The sequence below is a fragment of the Lampetra fluviatilis genome, chromosome 38 (assembly GCF_964198595.1).
Source record: "Lampetra fluviatilis chromosome 38, kcLamFluv1.1, whole genome shotgun sequence".
In the NCBI taxonomy this organism is placed as follows: Eukaryota; Metazoa; Chordata; class Hyperoartia; order Petromyzontiformes; family Petromyzontidae; genus Lampetra; species Lampetra fluviatilis.
This window is the reverse complement of record NC_136312.1, coordinates 7,876,063-7,894,904: the sequence shown is the minus strand read 5'-3', so window position 1 is coordinate 7,894,904 and position 18,842 is coordinate 7,876,063. Positions and strand designations below refer to the sequence as shown.

Below are 18,842 nucleotides of genomic sequence, written 5' to 3'. Positions count from 1 at the left end.
AGCACCACTAAAATTCCGCGGGAGGTTTACCGTCGACTTGACAAGGACTGTGACTTGCCCATAAAAGTTTTTTTTGGGTTAGATCGCGTAACCCCCAAAGAAACTTGTGTTATGGATTATATTGGTCGCGAAAGCCTACGTGTTAAACTATGACTTACACAGGCGTGCGTACGGCGGCGAAGTTCTGCAGAGAAGTTTCAAATGTGCTCGGGGAGCGCTAAGCTGCACGTTGCTGCGACAAAACACGCTAAAAACCCACTAAATACACGCTAAAAACACACTAAATACACGCTAAAAACACACTAAATACACGCTAAAAACACACTAAATACACGCTAAAAACACAATAAATACACGCTAAAACACACTAAATACACGCTAAAAACCCACTAAATACACGCTAAAAATACACTAAATACACGCTAAAACACACTAAATACACGCTAAAAACACACTAAATACACAGTAAAAACACACTAAATACACGCTAAAAACACACTAAATACACGCTAAAACACACTAAATACACGCTAAAAACACACTAAATACACGCTAAAAACACACTAAATACACGCTAAACATTGTCGGTTTGGTGGCCTATGTCGCTCTTGCAGATGAGACGTGTCCCGGTCTCTTGCGTCCTCACCTTGTTAAACCAAATAAAACTCGCAATACCCAACACGAAACAAATGCCTTCCTAACACCGTGTGCATTGTGGCTTTAGTAACCTGGGGTAGGGGACACGGAGGTGGGGGGGGGTGCACATGAACCTTGATTGGGACATCTGTGAAACAGCTTAATATCTATACCCTTTGGTTCTTTCGGTAAAGTCACGTAGGTAGAAACAAATAATAGATGACGACGTTTCGATCGCAACACAAGCAATCGTCTTCAGAAGCTTGTGTTGTGATCGAAACGTCGTGATCTATTATTTTTTCTACCTACGTGACTTTACCGACAGAACCAAAGAGTATAGATTCCTGCAGTCACGAAAGCTTCAAATCAAGCTTAATAGCTCATCGGATTCCTGCAGTATAAATACATATTCTAATTCCGAAATAAAAAATAAAAAATATATATTCTGATTCTAGAGGGAGGTTGGGGGGGGGATTAGCTGGCCACCATACTGAACATGAACTCACCTCCCGCAGTGAGCCCTTGGCATACGCCAGTCGGCAGAGCGCGACCGCGGGGATGCAGAGCATCGACGTGAGCGCCATAGCCCAGCCGAGCGCGTCGCCCCACCACGGGTACACGTAGGTCTTGTTGTACGTCAGCCGCTTGTAGTTCAGCAGGTTGAAGAGGAAGATGCCCTGCGGCGTGGGTAGAGGGGCGGGGACGGGGGATGGGAAGGGGGGGGCGGTGTCAAGGAGTATAAACCATCACGTGAACTGCGGTCATCCTTGCAGCGGCAGCAGCTTTTGGCTGGTATCGAACAACGGCGGTTAGAGCATCGCGCGCTTTCAGATGCGCTTCTGTGGCTATCTGAAATGCTCTTACTTCCGATATTAGAAAGCCACTGGAGCTATGCAACTTTTAAATCTAGACTGAAAACTAATTTCTTATTTGCGTCTAGTTTGTTATCTTTCCCGAGCACCTCCGATTAGCATGGTTGGCTACGTACGGTGCGGAAGAAGTCTAACATACATACATAAGTGCACCGCGTGTGGCGGTAAAACATGCGAGTGGACCTCATTGCAGCTCTCGGGACAACAATCCAGTAAACACGGAATATTGGGCCAACGTTGGGTCAACGTTGGGCCGAAGTTGCCACGTTTACTGGGATTGCAGCTGCGAAACTTCCCCATGGGCCAGGTTATGCTCACAATTAGAGGTTTAAAGTGGATTGAGATGAGGGTTACAATCATTCGTCCTGCAAGGCAATGGGCTCATAGAAACACAAACACAGCATCGCCAGCACTGAGAATTGTATCACTTATGTCCTGGTAGCTATCAAGACTGGTTTGACGTTTGATTTTGTAAATTCCAGAGCCATAATCCACCAGGCACAGAGTCAGAACGGTTAAAATAAATGCAATAACGTGTTGCAAACCATGTATTTTTGTCTGGAGGCACGTTCTGTACCTCCTGTTTTATTAAACTAAACTAACTAAAATTTGTATTTTACCAGGTAAGGCCCACAGAGCTATGTGGCTCTTTTTCAGAAGCGACCTGGTCACAAATGATAGCTCAACGAAGTGGCTTATCATGTGGGAATTTATAGCATCCAAATACTCTAAATGCTTGTTTGTAAATATATAGGGAAAAGCCGGAGGACGCGGAGAACATACACGCGGCCAGAGGGAGAGAGACATGCAAACTCCAAATACACAGGCATCACGGTCGAGTGTGAACCCATGACGACCTCCTGTGTACCAGGCGAGGGAGTTAACATAATGGTGACTTGGTCAGTCACTAGTCAGTCACCATTAACAAGACCGCAACTTTTATCAGTGACAAATCCTTACTCTGGTTTGCAAGCGCAGTGTGAAGTTTTTGCGTTTCAGCATCCCATGCTGAATCTTTACGGGAAAAGTCCTGACATCGAAGCAAGACTTAAGATCTCACTTTCCTTCGGTGTACCTGTGTGCGTGCGGTGCTCACCACGCAGATGCAGGGCGTCAAATAACACCAACACCACTTCATCCAAGGCACCGGGTGGTACCCGATCATTCGGGCGATGTCATTCATGAAGCGGTCACTGCCTGCACAGCGAGACCCGGGCACGCAGTGTCAGGGTGCGTGGCGGTGAAGTGAGGACAGAGGAACAGACAGATCGTTATTATCGACAAACGTAGAATTAACTTCCTGCACAAATTAGCATATATAAATTAAACACACGTACTTGTGGTGAACATGCAAACAAAGCACGTTTGTTGCATGCTCGTTTGCGTGTTCACCACAAGTAGTGTGTGTGGTTAATGCAAACTTGATTCTTTGCAAAATGTTTCTATTTGGTGTTTGAACATCTTAACACCTGCTGTTCCATTGCCAGAAAAGATAAACCCTATTCTTATTTTTTCACAATCCTGAGTCTCTCTGTACGACAAACCACTGTTGACTTCTCCACAAGCAGGCAGTCTTTTTAATCGACCCCAGAGGGAACAAAGTTGGTCACTTGCATCGCGCGGCGCTTTCAGATGCGCTTCCGTGGCCGTCTGGAACGCTCTTTCTTCCGATATTAGACGGCCATTGGAGCTATGGCACGTTTAAATGGAAATTGAAAAAAACTCATTTATTTACAACTCCTTTTTGTGTTTAGTTCGTTGTCCTTTCCCCCGCACCTCCGATAGTCACGGTTGGCTACGTACGGTGCAAACGAAGTTCAACACACGTACACACATAATGGGGTCAATGCAATGGGCATCACAACCGCGTACCAGGATTTGAACTCACATAAACTTCCCATTGCGTGGCCGCCTGCTCTACCGCTGAGCCACGCGCGATCCTTGCTCACAGTCCAAAGGTGGCGACAAACAACATCCAGGGGACAGCAGTGGCAGTGGTGGCCGGTGGGTAAAATATATCGCTCAGCGGGACAGGGAGGAGGCCTTCCACAATGCGGTGAAACGTGGACGCCGATTGGCGCAACTGACCTGCGTCTCAGACCTACGCGTGTCTGATGATGATGACATGGAAACCCGAGGGAGGGAGGGGGGAAGTGGAGCAAGCAGAGGGAGGGGGTATGTGCAGTTTATATTTACAGCGATCTCCAACCTTTTTGGCACCAGGGACCGGTTTCGTGGAAGACAATTTTTTCACGGACGGGGGGGGCGGGGGTTCATCATTGGGTCTTTCCCCCTTTTCAAAGAAGCTCTCCAGCCACGTTTGTTTTTTACTCATTCTGGCTAGGGGTTAGAGCTTGTGGGCTGACCAAAACTGTGACTGTGACAAGTGCGCAGTGCGGGAAAGAGGCGCGGATGGAAGTGGTCAATAATAAAATAATGGGGGCGGGCCACGTGCTAACTCACCGCTCACCTCCTGCTGTGTGGCCCGGTTCCTAACAGGCCACGGACCGGTATCGGTCCGTGGCCCGGGGGCTGGGGACCCCTGGTTTATAAGCTACATTGTAAGCAAGTAAGTATTAACCCCCTTCTGATCTTCGCACCTGATAGGCAACACAGTGATGGCATCACCTTACTCTATTTAAGACCAGAAACGGGCAGACTTCTTCACAATTCTTTGCAAATCGCCTCATGAAGCTGGTTGTAATCGCCAGCGAAACGTCGTACTCAAATTGCAAATGATGTGGGTTTACTCTCCAACACCACATCGGTGTGCTGAAGTAGTAACCAATTGTAACGTTTTGTTTACGTGACGGGGTGGTGGTGGGTTAACGATACATTTATATTCTTGGTTCTTTCGGTAAAGTCACATAGAAGGGAAATAATAAAATAATACAAATATCAAACAATACAAATTCTCACGACGTTTCGACTGCAACACAAGCAATCATCATCAGGTGTGAAATCCACAGGAAGAAATTTTTAAAAAGTGGCGTTTTTTTTCTTAACGTCAGCACCACGGATAGCGATTTGGCAGTTGGTCAGATGGACGAGTCCATCTATGTTCGCAAAAGAGGAGGGGGGAGAGGAAGAGAATGGAATGCGGTCTGAAAGTCACCGTAAGCGTGAACACAATCAATTAAGACCCGAAATGGTTAATCAAATCCTTCCAATGATTGCTAAGCCAGAATCCATCTTCTCGGTTGAAATTGTCTCTGTGTTTGTATATGTATATGTGAATAGCCTCATGTGACGGGGTGGTGGTGGGTTAACGAAACATTTATATTTACGCGATCTAACCCAAAAACCTTTTATTTTTCGATTTAAAGCTCCACCGCCACTTTTTTCAAATTCTCTTGCTGTGGTTTTTACACCTGATGATGATTGCTTGTGTTGCAATCAAAACGTCGTGAGAATTGTATTGTTTTATTTTTATTAGTTTATTATTTCCCTTCTACGTGACTTTACCGAAATAACCAAGAATACCAAAAACTTGTATTATTAATTATTATGAGGTTAAGTATTGTGAAGGTTTTTAGGGATTTTCCCCTCCCCACGATTAGGGCCTGGCACTATCGGCCCATCGTGACTAGCCACCACTCTCTCTTTTTTTTACGATCAGAGGAAACTTCTCTGCCTTCACGAAGCGCCAAGGAGGCAATGTTCCCTATTTTATCTGGATGCAAAATATGGGAAAAGGTGCAGCCCATAAATAGCTTGCTCACGCGACTGCCGGTGGAAGGACCTCCACTATGGGGAATGCTACAAAGAGCCCCTTCTATTGGTTAATTGGCCAACCTCTTCCACGTTGTCGTACCCACACGCGACCTTCCGATCGACTGCGGTGTACCCATTGATTCTGCTCGGTCGCTCTCCGAGACTCAAACGGGGTTTGCCTGCTGGACATAGGTGTCGCGAACGCTTACCGTAGACCCATGCCACCACAATGCACTCCCAGCCAACCTGCCACAGCAGGGTCATCCCACTCGCCGAGTAGTAGTCGAACAGCTGAAACACGTACATCCCTCCCTGCCGCACACACGGAAAGGGTCGCGGTGAAGATGGCGATGACCTGCAGCCAGTGCTTAATTTCAGCCGGAATGGCCCAGAATGCTGTTCCGGGAATTACTTTGACACAACCTTAATTTGTCCTAAACTTGTTCACGGGATGATGTGAATATAGGTTACAATAATAATGGATTGTTGTGGAGAGGCGCACCTTGTACTCTAGTGGTAGTGCCTTACGCCGATACTACTTACTCCAAGCCAACCCAGTGAGCAGTGTTCTGGAAAATATCGAGTGAGAAAGTAAATCCTGGCTGTGGAGCAGTTGAGGTTCCTCGGTTGACTGGGACAGTTTTGGTGTCCACCCTAAAAACATTTGTGAAGTTCCAGATTTTGGTTCAACAAAACATTGTCTGGCCTCAATCAAGCTCAACTCATGATTTTGGCAAAGGGCGGAGATATCTGAGTAGTGGGTGGGGCTATATAGGTAGTGGGCGGAGTTATCTGGGTAGTGGGCGGAGCTCCTTTGGTAGTGGGCAGAGTTACCTGGGTAGTGGGCGGGGCTGTCTGAGTGGTGGGCGGAGCTACTTTAGTAGTGGGTGGAGCTACTTTAGTAGTGGGCGGGGCTACCTGAGTGGTGGGCGGAGCTACCTTAGTGGCGGGTGGAGCTACTTTAGTAGTGGGCGGAGCTACCTGGATAGTGGGCGGAGCTACTTTAGTAGTGGGCGGAGCTACCTGGGTAGTGGGCGGGCTGTCTGAGTGGTGGGCGGGGTTAGTAGAGTAGGCGGGGCTAATTAAGTGGTGGGGGGGTTCTAAGGAAAGCTGTCTCGGGTGTGGACCAATCAACTTCAAGGACAGTGCATATATTATCAGAGTTATGTTTTTTGTTTGCATTATGGCTGCAAGTATTGTGGTCTATGCAAACATGACTCCTTGTAAAAAAAGGTGCCAGTTTTGTTGCCAGATATAAGGGTAAAAAAACAATTATCATATTTTTTACTGCCAAATGAGGTTCCAATGGTGGTGGGGGGGTTCTTAAGGAACGGAGGTCACTCGCTGTATGCGCAGGAAGAGTGCAGTCACTCACGAATGGAGTTGTTCGCCAAACATCCCTACTTAGTTGGCCAAAGAGCTTTGGGGGAAAGCGTCCGTGTCAGTTCTGGACTGCCTTATCGCTTAATCTGAGGGAAAACTGTCCACCGATACAAGTTACATTTTTTAAGTATTAACTTTCAGCCTCTCAGAAACGGACATCTGTGAAAAAGCTTAACAGCTCACGGGATTCCTCCACTATAAAAGAAATATTCTGAGAAACGTAGAAACGTGGTCTCTTGTGCACTAACACTTGCTGTTAGCCCTCCAAACAGCTGGGGGTGCTGGTGTGCCTCATCGAATTCGGATAGAAGTCCGTACGGCAGGCTCGCTGGCGGTGTTGCCCGCACGATGCCCAGCCAACTTTGTCCTTAACCCCCAGTGCTTATATTTGCTTGTGTAAGGCCGATGACCTTGCGCACGTGCACACAACCCGTAGCGTGATTTCACCGATTATTAAGACTAAATAGATCCTTTTGGTGGTACCCTGGGGTGGCCAAATAATACAAAATGGCCGAGGCAATTAAATACAGGGTGTTTCAAAACGATGGACCCGATTTGAAATCGCTATATCTCTGCAACCACGAACCGCCCTTGAATGAAACTCTTACCACTTGAAAGGGCGGGGCATATAGTTTAAAATGATTACCGCTCGATGCCTATCCCAGCCCACAAACAGCCTCAATCAAGCTCAACTCCGAAACTAAGCAAGGATATTGCTTAGATGGGCAACCACCAAGCACATAAAACGGGTCTTGTGGGCAGTTAAGAGGGCATTACAGCAGAATCAATTGTTGTTCTGGACTGCCCTCACTTTTACCAACCTGCAGTCACCAGCGTGGTGAAGTATGGGGAGGGATGTCTTCCCTCGTCCACTAGTGGATTGACAAACGGGCTGTACGGGTACATGAATGCCTACTCTTGAGAAAGGTTTGTCAAATTTTTTTATCTTTCGTGTTCGCTTTTGGTAATCCCCGTAAATGTCACCGGATGGCTGTGACTCCGTGAGTACTGGCGGTGGTGTTAGCGGTTAGCGCGCTGCATTACGAACCTGGCAACCCGAGTTCGAATCCCGCTCACGGCCAACACCAGTGACGATTATCTGAACCGGTCCTGGGCCTCCCCTAGGTCGACTCGGCCTCAAATGAGTATCTGGTGCGGTGAGTAAACATCACCACTAGGGATACAAAGGCGGCCTATCGTGGTGCTGACCACCCACCCCCTCGTGTGCCATGCCGGCCTTCATAGGTGCTCGCTAACAGCACTTGCCCCAACAGTCTGTTAAGGCTATATGCCGGATCTTATTCTGGCTGAACAACCCAAAATGCTAGCCGAGCCAAGTAGTGTCATCTGGCAGCGTAAGTCTTACATCGGTGATCATGGAAAAGGCGAAAAGGAAGGAGATCATGCTGTAGATTGCCACAAAGATTTCACGGCAGTAGCCATTACTCAGCCGGGCTGGGAACAGGTCCGAAATTCCCGTCACGAAGCCCTCCACTCCCACAAACTGCAAACACAACAGCCACACACACACGAGACACGGCAGTGAGCATCGCGGTCAAAGTCAAGTGAGGCGGTGCTTATCTCCCATTTACAGCCCTGATGAGCCAGTTGATGGAATTTGAACATTAATATGTCAGGGGGCGAGTCTACCAATAGGAAAAAAATCACCGTTAACTTTCCCACAAATTGGAATTATTTTATCGACCCCCCCCCCGAAGGCATGATGGGCAGAGTCAACGCCCAACCAGCATTTGAACTCGCAACCTTCCAATTAACCACTGAGCCATCTGGCTGGTTGTAATTGGCTCTTGGTGGTGATGCATGGTCACGAACTGGTGCTTAATTTGACCTTCCCCCCCCGCACCTGCGATTAGCATGGTTGGCCACGTGCGGTGCGAAAAAAGTTCAATGTACGTACAGTACATACCGTGGAAGAGTAGGCCAAAACACCCTTCTAGAGGGGTTCTCTAAGAGTTCCCGCGAGTGGAGGCCCTATCCGCCAGCAGTACTGTGAGCGGGCTATTTCAGGACCGCACCTTTGCCTATATTACGTTAAGGATGGATAAATAACTGCAACAATACTGCAGGCGGGCACGTCTGGGAGGGTGTGGTGACGTCACCGCCACTGAGTGCTGAACGGGAGGTTTTTATTGTCGGTGATGCAAGCTGTAAATCCAGCGCGGTCATTTAAAAAAAAAGGACTGGCTAAACATCCAGTGCCTAATAAAAGCATGAAAAAATGCGCCGAAAGTTATGGGCACGCTTCCTGCTTCTCCACCAAACTGTGGGTGTTCCTCTCTCTTGACAGGCAACCCATCATAACTATTAGTGATTTTACACGCACACATACATTTCCAACGCTTCATTGTATTCATTGTTCTGACGGTGCTGAGTGAGTCTGCGCCTGGCGATTTTTAAAAATTCCATCAGGCTCTGTAAAATAAAAATCACTCAGTGTGGCTTTACCGAATACATAAACGGCATCTATGTATTTATTTATTTACAAACAAGATAGAACTAAACTAAACCATTTTGATTTACCAGGTAAGGCCCACTGAGCTATATAGCTATTTTCCAGAAGCGACCTGGCCACAATTGATAGCTCAACAAAGTGGCTTATCACGAGGAAATTTATAACAACCAAATCCTCTGAGCGCATGTTGATTCTAAATGCGCAGGGAAATACCGGAGGACCCAGAGATAAATCCACGTAACCATGGGCGAGAGAGACAATGCAAACTCCAAATATACAACAGGTGTCCGTGTCGGGATCGAACCCACGACCTCCTGCATACCAGGCGAGGCAATTAACATCTCGCCACCGTGGCGCCCCAACACACTCACCTGACTGTCAAGTCCAAGCAAGAGTAACATGAAGAAAAACAGGGCAGCCCACACTGGAGCGACAGGCATCAGGGACACGGCCTTGGGGTATGCAATGAATGCCAGCCCAGGACCTGGTGTCCGTAAAGAAAGCAAACATTGAGGTTAGCGGGAGTTCAACGCGAACAATATCTATCCTCAGTGTATAAACAGAAAGGCCAGTGGAAGAAGCCCTGAGACCCAATGTACCCTTCTAAAATCACGAGAACACCCATAATAATCACAGCAGAGCAACCAGTAACCTATTGCATTTCATCTCCATTACTTAGAACACTGTGACCTGACCTGTGAATAGACTCGTGCGTTCGTATTCGACCGAGGAATGGACAACTGCGGAGCCACCCTTCAATTATGAATCGATGTGTGATTTGAATCCGGCGGTATTACTGCGGGTGTATTAACCATAAAGTACTCTGACGTTGAACAAAATGAGTAGGTCATTGTGTGCAGCACCATGGTCCAAATTTTGCCAAATAAAAAGAAATGACTCACAAATCACTCAGTTGGGATTGCATTTCAGAATCGTCGCCTGCTCCTGGCAGACTAATGCCATTCGTAATACAGTTTATTTGGGTTAATGCCAGATTGGTGGCCAGATGCTGAGTCAATTTGTGCCCACGGGGATAGCTACCTGGGGGAAGTGCCCTTTCAAACATGTGAGATGCAATGTGACGTCAGTCGCTTCCCGAATGTTGAAGCGCTCTGAAACACCCCAGGGTAAATGGGTCTCTATGACAAACAAATTATTATTAGTAGAATAATCGTTTATCATAATTAAGGCTGATTGGGATCCAAATAAGACACTCAGGGGTGACTGAGAGTCAGGACGAAGTGATTTGGGAAAACAGCACTTGAATATGAAAAGCAGCACAGCGGTGGCACGGGAGGATTAAAACATTAAATCAACCGCAGACAATACACGTGGATCAGGAACGTCGGCAACGAAAGGGAAAATTAAACGACGTTTGAAAAGTGCGCAGAGATGCATCGGGAGATGAGTCAAGGGGAAGGGAATCGCAAGGAATAGGTTACAAACGCAAACTTCTATTTATAAATAGAAGTGGGTGGGCCTGTGTGGGACACATCGCTGGAATTGATGATGGCATTTCTGATAACGACTGTGACGGAATGGCAGTCCAAGGAGAAAACGCACACCAAAGGGATAACTACCACGAAGACGGAGCGCGGTGAGATCGGTCCGTGCGCAGGGGTGAGATGGATTGTGTCATCGCAGGGCCGTGAGGAATTTCGGTGGGGTAGGGAGGCCTTAATCCAGCACTGTTAAACCAGCGCCTCCGATTAGCACGTTTGGTCTTCTTGGTTCTTTCGGTAAAGTCACGTAGAATTGAAATAAAAAAAAACATAAGAATTTATTATTATTATTTTATTATTTCAATTCTACGTGACTTTACCGAAAGAACCAAGAAGATGAATCCCTGCAGTCACGAAAGCTTTAAATCGAAATTTAGCACGCTTGGCTACGTACTGTGCGAAAGAAGGTTCAACATACACACATACATACGGGTAGTCATATACAGTAAAGTATCCCACGTGGGGCTCGCTGGGGACCGAGCTATGGACAGATGTGTGAACAGGTCAGATACGTGAACATCGGTGGAAAAGTGACCGTTACACCATCAGGCGTGGGGAGGGGCAGTCGATCTGTCCCGGAGGATATTTGACAGTCGGATATGCGACGTCGCACCACAGCTACACGCGTGTGACGTCCAAGGACCCCGTGGTGTCCCTCACCTGATTCCGCCACCTTGGATATGTCGACCCCTTGCTCGGCCGCCATGAAGCCCAGGATGGAGAAGACGACGAAGCCGGCGAAAAAACTCGTGCCGCTGTTCACCACCGCCAGGATGTACACGTCTCTGCGCGAGAGGGAGGCCACACACACAGCAGCGGGCGGCGCAGCACTGGCTGCAGATCATCGCCACCTTCACCGTGACCCTCTCCGTGTGTGTGGCAGGGAGGGATGTACGTGTTTCAGCTGTTCGACAACTACTCGGCGAGTGGGATGATCCTGCTGTGGCAGGCTGGCTGGGAGTGCATTGTGGTGGCATGGGTCTACGGTAAGCGCTCGCGACGCCTCTGTCCAGCAGGCAAACCCCGTCGAATCCGTCATCGCCGTCGCTCGCAGGGCGGTGGTGGCTACACCGCCGATGCGCGTGGATGCCTGCAGTCCAGCACTGTGGAGGCAGCAGCGAGGGGTTGGTAAATCGCCCCACAGATATCGGTAAAACTCCCTTCCCGTGGGGCCATCGAGGAAGAGTCATGACCCCCGGATTGCCACGCGAAGGCGGGACAGCAAAAAATGTCCACTCCACCTGTTCCGTCTGTATGGGATAGAGTGTTTCCCCATAGCACACGTGCATTTCCTCAGGGTTCTCTGACTGTCTTCCTACATGTAAAAACTCGATAATTGGCCTTAAACACCTTCATATTTAGAGGACTGCAGAGCTTGGTAAATCGTTAGCACCGGCTCACCGCGTGGCTGCCCTCCTGCTTATCCGTGGTTCCTCGCAACCTTTGAGTGGTTCTCTGTCTTCGAGAGTGAGTGAATATTGTGATGTCACCATCTCAACAGCAACCACACAACCACACTGCAGGTCATAACACTTTAATACTGGTTGGAACCTCTTGGTTACACCAGCCCACAGGGGATTATTGTGTCCGTCCGTCCGTCGTGCAGGGAGGGGCTCGGTGGGGAGGGAGGGGCTGGGTGGGGAGAGGAGGGTGGGGAGGGGCTGGGTGGGGAGGGTGGCTGGGTGGGGAGGGTGGGGAGGGGCTGGGTGGGGAGTGTGTGGAGGGGCTGGGTGGGGAGGGTGGGGCTGGGTGGGAGGGGTGGGGCTGGATGGGGAGGGGCTGGTCACCCCGTGGTACCCTTATAAAACTCAACGTTTAACCTACTCACGCCGGCTTGTGCCCGCCCTCACAGTCGGGCATATTTGCGGAATACACCACGCCGCCGTTGACCCTGGCCATTGACCGAGCAACGTTCTTACAAGCTCCCTCCGCAGGAATGTGTTTTCTGCGTCTTCGCTCACACTGCTCCACTTTGGAATTCCTTCCCGTCATCTATTTTCCTCAATTTCTGATAACCTTTCTCAATTCAAGAGCTGTGAACTCTCATCTATTGCCACTTTAATAGTGCTGGTTGTTGCTGGCTGCCTGGCATTTTGGGGCTTTGTGCCGGTGCTCAGCAACTGTGATAAATACACTTTTGGGAGAATGACTTGACCAAAAACACGTTCTTACAACCTTTCTGAATTCAAGAGAGATTAACCGTCATCTGCCGCAACTTCAATCGTGTTATCCGTTGCTGCTGCTGTTACGGATCACTGCTTGGCGCCTGTGCTGAGCTACTGTGGATAAACAAAACATTTGATACAAAAAGCTGGAACTTCTTGCACCATAAACTGATATCATTGCTTCGTTTCCACAGTTGTTGTCCGATTGGGCTTCTTCTCCTGTCCTTCGGGACATTCTGTCGCCAGTCTCATGCTACAACCACCACCCCGACTACGCACGTCATGTGCTGGCAAACTGAGATTACCTATTCTTATCTCGACAGTCAGCTGGAACTTACGACAGCTGGATCCAACGACCGAAGTGAATCGCTGATACGTCAGCTTCTTGGAACGAATGCATCGATGCTAAATTTATTCTAAGTGGCCTCCAGATTAAATTTCACGTCTTGATTTTAAGTAGGCCGCACAAAAAATGTAATAATTATAAAGACGTTATGTGCGCTAAACAAATGCAGCTTTCTCTTGTCTGCTTTAATTTCATTGCGTTTGAATTGTATGCACTGCTGATTTATCCCGTCTTCAATGTATTGTTGATTTTTTTTCACTCAGTTTGGCAAAAGTTTAAATATTGATTGTATAATTAAATGCTGCTCTGTGCTCTGGCACTACCGCTAACTGTATAGAGCTTCCAGAATGTTTGCTTCTTTGCCTTAAACAAAAAATAAATGCCAATTGCGCATGTAACATGGACACGTACAGTCCTTCTGTCTATCCACTGCTGGATGAGGGCCTGCACATGGCGTGCATGCCCAATTGGACATCTGTGAAAAAGAGTTATATAGCTTATCGGATTACTCCAGCATTCTGATTTCACCATACTTCACCACGCTGGTCAGTGCACATGTTTGTCAGGGGAGTACAGAGCAACAATGATTTATTCTGTGCTGCCCTCGACTGCTCACAACCACCTGTTTTATATGCTCGGAGCTTGGTTTATTTGGCAAAGTGTCTCGATCTGCCTCTGGTGACCGAATTCCAGATTCAAGCCCCCTAGATCTCAGCGGTGTCAGCTCAATGGCCTGACTTAGCCTCCTGTGCGAGTTGGCCACTTAAGTTGTTTCTTAGCAGCACATCCTGACCCTAATGAGGCTGATAGAATGTCAGCACCGTGAGCTGGTGTGTGTCCACACTACTCTCAAAGAAGGATAGTTAAATATAACCCAGAATTATCATCCCACGAGCGCCAACGTGGACTGATCGTCGTCGAAGAGAGACGAAGTGATTTCCTGCTCAAATGAGCGTTTGAGGCATTGATGCTCATCTCCTGCTTACAGCCCTGAGCCAGTGGTGGAACTTCCCCGTTCCTATGGCAGGGGCGATTTTATTCACATGTATATTGAACATACGACAACCCGATGTTGACTTCCCCACAAAGCAGAACTTATTTTATTCACTGCAGAGGGATGATAGGTTGAGCCAAACCCCCAACCAGAATTTTAACTCACAACATTCCGATTGTGCGAGCTGCTAGCTCCATCACTGAGCCACCTGGCTGATCATAGTGCCGTAGCTATTCATCTAATTGTGTTACAAAGGCAGGTTCTTGGAGTATCATCATCATCATCATCAGCCATCGTTTATCTTCCCGTGCCATCAATCGATCATGGGGATTTTGTTTGACTATACTTCACCACACTCATCAGCGCTGGTTGTATGTATGTTGGGGCGCCATGGTGGCGAGATGTTTACTACCTCGCTTAGTACACAGGAGGTCGTGGGTTCGATCCCAACCCTGACGCCTGGTGTATATTTGGAGCTTTCTGCAGGCCCTCCGGTTTTTTCCCTCCACATATAGAATCAACAACGTGAGTTTAAAGTATTTGGCTGCTATACATTTCCACGTGACAGGCCACTTCGTTGAGCTATCATTTGTGGCCAGGGCGCTTCTGAAAAAGAGCTACATTCGTTTCGTCTCGCGTCTGGATGAGCGCTCAACTGCCGTGGATGCCCCTATCCAGTCAAGCAGTGGTTCTCAACCAGATATCCCCGCCTTGTTGAATTTTAGTTTCAACCGAGGACCCCCTGGCTTGCCTGACCCAACGTGGGTCAGAGACATAAATGTATAAATAATGAACATCGATATTTGAACAAGTTGTCCATTTTGGAAGGTATCTCAACGAGCTAGTTAACCGCGAGCGACTAATCAACGGACGCTCTGCGCACGTGACGTTAATTTGTTTGCGCTCACTGGTTACTCTTGGAAACCACATTGTTTACGATTAATGAGTTTAGAAAGGTGTTTTATATCGTCCTAGGTTACCGTATGGATTAACATTTTAACGTTGTCATTTTATATTGGCAGGTTCAAACATGATTATTCACCAACGACTCTCATGTCCGATATAATTTCACACGTTTATAAATCACCTAACGCTACTACCCTGGGACATTGCCACGTAGCCTCAGGGTTCCGCGTAACCCCCGCGGTTGAGAATCACTGAAGTCGAGCGACTCAGGTGTACACCAGGGCAAGCAACGCCTCTCCACCACGGCTGCAAATATCGCACGGGTGGCTTCTTTGAGCCATCGCCAACGGGAATTGGCAGACAAATGCCAGCGCCTAGAGACGCTTACAGGGTGAGCGGCAGGGGTTGGATACCGACAGACGGGGCAGATTAGGAGATTAAACCTGGGCCATTTGCACTTTGTGCACTAGACGCTAATCCGCATGTGGCGCACTCGAGGAGTGTTCTTAACGAGGCGAAAACCCTTTTGGGGCCGTCCATACTGACGTCACGCACCTAGGGGGGGGGGGGGGGTCAGATATTTGTGGCGATGTGTGACGAAGGGGGGGGGGGGGTTTGAGAAATGTGACGTCACATCAAAATGCGCAACTTTAAATAAATATAGACAACACGTTCTACTTAATTAAATAGACTTTTTAATAAATGTTTTCTCCTACAACATCAGAGTGCAGCGCCACATTAAAGCGCACTACAATGACAATAATGTAAAGCGATTTGAAGCATGTTTTATGGTTTGGGGGGGGGGCAGAGCTTTGTGACGTCATATTTTAGGGGGGGTCTGACTTTTTGTGACGCCGTGTGACGACGGGGGGGGGGGGGTAGCTCAAAAATCGTCCAAAATCGCGTGACGTCATTTATGGATGGCTCCTTTGCTCAAGGTGAACATCTCAAGTTGGAAATGCTCATAAAAACGATCTTGGAGTGCTGACATTTGTGATTATAACACGGTAGCTATGCATGGCGTTGTAATTGTAACAATACAAATATAATTATTTGTATCTAATAGAGCACCTGTGTGAGCTGGTGGGCGTCCCACCGTCTTTGTTCGATGGCTAAGCCAAAAACCGCTGCTGCGAGGATGACCGGAGTTCGATTGATGGTTTGTACTCCTTGACGAGCACAGCAAGGTATTGTGCTTCATTTGTGACAAGGGCTCTGTGTGCAATGCGTGCAACATGATAATTTGGGCTGAAAAACGGGCATTAGTCTGCCAGTTAGGCGTCGATGATTGCTGTGTTTAATTCCCCATTGAACCATTCGCGTAACTCACTTGCAGCAGTCATTGTGGAAGCGGTTGTAGCTGCCCAGGGCTGCCAGGGCTCCCAACCCAACGGCGTAGGAGAAGAAGATCTGAGTCCCCGCGTCGATCCACACCTGCAGACGGACAGGGCTCGTTACCAAGCTGCAGCGTGAACAACATTCCCTGGCACGTGCCGTGACGGGTACTGCAAGATCCGGCCGTGTCCGTCCGGTGCTCGCCGAGCTGCATTGGCTTCCCGGTTGCCGAACTAATACGTTGTAGGGTCGCGCTTATTACACACAAAGTACTTGCCGCAAATGAACCACGATACCTTGCTGATCTCGTCAAGGAGCATAAACCATCAAGCGGACTCGAAGCGGATTTCGGCTTTGCCATCGAACAAAGACGGACATCGAATCGCGCACTTTCAGACACGCTTCTGCGGCTACCTGGAATGCTCTTCCTTCCGATATTAGGAAGCCACTGGAGCTGTGCACTTTTAACTATAAATTGAAAACTCAATTTGGGGGGGGGGGGAGAGGGGCTCAGATTTATTGGTTTCATTCATAGTGTGGCACACTCTTTTAATAAGTCCTTATGTGCTTTGCAGTACATCAATGCACATGTGTACACCAGCATGCGATGACTGAGTTGGGCCTGTGGGGGGGGGCTGGCAGGGTTATTGTTTAACCGGACGTGTACACCAGTCACGTGGTTAATGGCGACTCGGTGAGGATTGCTGTGTGTGACACACGTGCTGTTGCATTCTACAGATTAACCACAACAAATGTGTTTGCCCTCGATTTGGATCACCTGCCCACGTCCTTCATTTCGAGTGTGCAACAATAGGGCAGGACCAGCTTAAATGTCTTTAAAAAAAAACATTCTTGGTATTATAATATTAACGTGTAACGTGGCGAGCGGGGAAGGCAGCGGCCACGCGGTGCTGCCGGATATTGCCAAAGCTCTGCGGTCCTCTATATATTAAGGTTGCTATCGGCCAAACAATTAGTGTTTCTACGTGGTAGGAAACCGACGCATCTGGAGAAAACCCCTGCACACAAGAAGGGAAACATTATATACAGTACCGTACAGACGGAACAGGTGGGTGTCCACATTTTTGTTGTAATGCCAACTGCTGGCGAGCCAGGGCGTGATGCCTCAGTGAAGTCCACGGGGAGAGAGTTTCAAAACATTCGTGCAATCCACCAACCCTCGCCTCGACAGTGATGGCTTAGAGGAGTGCGCCACCACACCGGCCCGGCTGCACGTTCCCACTTTCATTCCAATTGTGCTCTCGGTATCACGTCATGAGATTAAGGATCCATTCACAAATCTCAAAGAGCGGTCTCTGCATGACACGTCAGAGAATGGCTGCGGAAGACGTTTGTAGCAGCACATCTCCAGAAAAAGAAATCCCTCGGGGAGAAATGTTTTCGCTTAAGAGACCAGGGTAAAAATTCCAGCACGAATTTAAGATTCTGTCTCGATCATGTGTGTTTTTCTTGTTCGTCTCATCTCGCTCCCTATGGGCCACCACGTGCAGCTCGGTTTCGCGTCACGGGACGAATCAATTTCAACCTACCTCCCCCGCACCGGGGGCCAACGTGGTCACGGCCCACTTTGTGGATGCGTCCAGCGATGGATTGTGCCGCGCGTTGTCGATGAGCGCCTCCTGAGCGGACGGTGGAGTTGGGGGCCCTCGGCTCCCGCGCTGCTGATAAAGTGGCTGTCGCTTGGCTCAGCAAGACGAGCGTACGATGATGAATAAGTTGATAACAAATGTGGTGAATTACCACTCGTCCACCTCATGTTTGCTGCTTTCATACTCGCGTTGCTTGCTATGACGTCTCCGATCGTCTTTGTGACGTGTTTTCTGATTTCCAAAATTATCAATCTTATCCACCTTTATTTGTTGGTTCATAGTCTCCTAGCATCACAAATTCAATGACAGCACGGCGCTTGAGTTTGAGATTTTCAGCACCCAAGAAGCACAGCAATTTAGGATATTGCGTCTTATCAGTTCGAACCTCATGAGCATGACTATAAGTATCTGCAATATCGGTGGTCTCTGGTTTTTCCTTCTCTATCAGGATCAGCACATTGTCCACCATCCACGCAACCGGGCTTCATTTCTCTCTCGATATGATCCTCGGCTGGTTGGAGTCAGGATTAACGATGTAAGGCACTACCACTAGAACACATGGTACAACTGCCCAACATAATCCTGTTATGTTGCATTTTCCCAAGTAGTGTCCTTTTCAATCTCGATTGAACTTCTCATTTCTCGAGAGCTGCTCTTTGTGTGTAGTTTGTTGCCCTTCCCCCGCACCTCCGATTACATATGGTACGAAAGAAGTTCGACGTACATAGATACTTTACTTAAGGACACTTGGTGACTTAATAAGCGCTATTTTCGCACGCGCGTTGCACGCCAACGCGGACACGCACTACCGCGGCGCGTGTATAGTGAGGGCGAAATAAAAGGAGAGAGACATGTTGTTCCGAAATCAGTCCTGGAGCAATGTTCCTAAATGTTCCGGCTGAAATT

The 18,842-nt window shown here is 48.2% G+C and overlaps 1 protein-coding gene across 4 annotated transcripts in view; it reads right to left on the bottom strand.

The window, feature by feature from the left end:
- LOC144945606 (sodium- and chloride-dependent creatine transporter 1-like) overlaps window positions 1-18,842 on the bottom strand; it is a 53,648-nt gene that overhangs the window by 10,334 nt on the left and 24,472 nt on the right. For 3 of the 4 annotated variants that reach the window (XM_078874118.1, XM_078874121.1, XM_078874120.1), the window contains 7 exons: window positions 16,322-16,425; window positions 11,241-11,365; window positions 9,450-9,562; window positions 7,972-8,109; window positions 5,432-5,534; window positions 2,584-2,705; window positions 1,143-1,313 (listed from right to left, as the gene is read on the bottom strand). In XM_078874118.1, the coding sequence (XP_078730244.1) occupies window positions 1,143-1,313; window positions 2,584-2,705; window positions 5,432-5,534; window positions 7,972-8,109; window positions 9,450-9,562; window positions 11,241-11,365; window positions 16,322-16,425 (876 nt within the window). The remainder of the gene's footprint in view (window positions 1-1,142; window positions 1,314-2,583; window positions 2,706-5,431; window positions 5,535-7,971; window positions 8,110-9,449; window positions 9,563-11,240; window positions 11,366-16,321; window positions 16,426-18,842) is intronic. The other variant, XM_078874119.1, reaches the window with a different exon arrangement.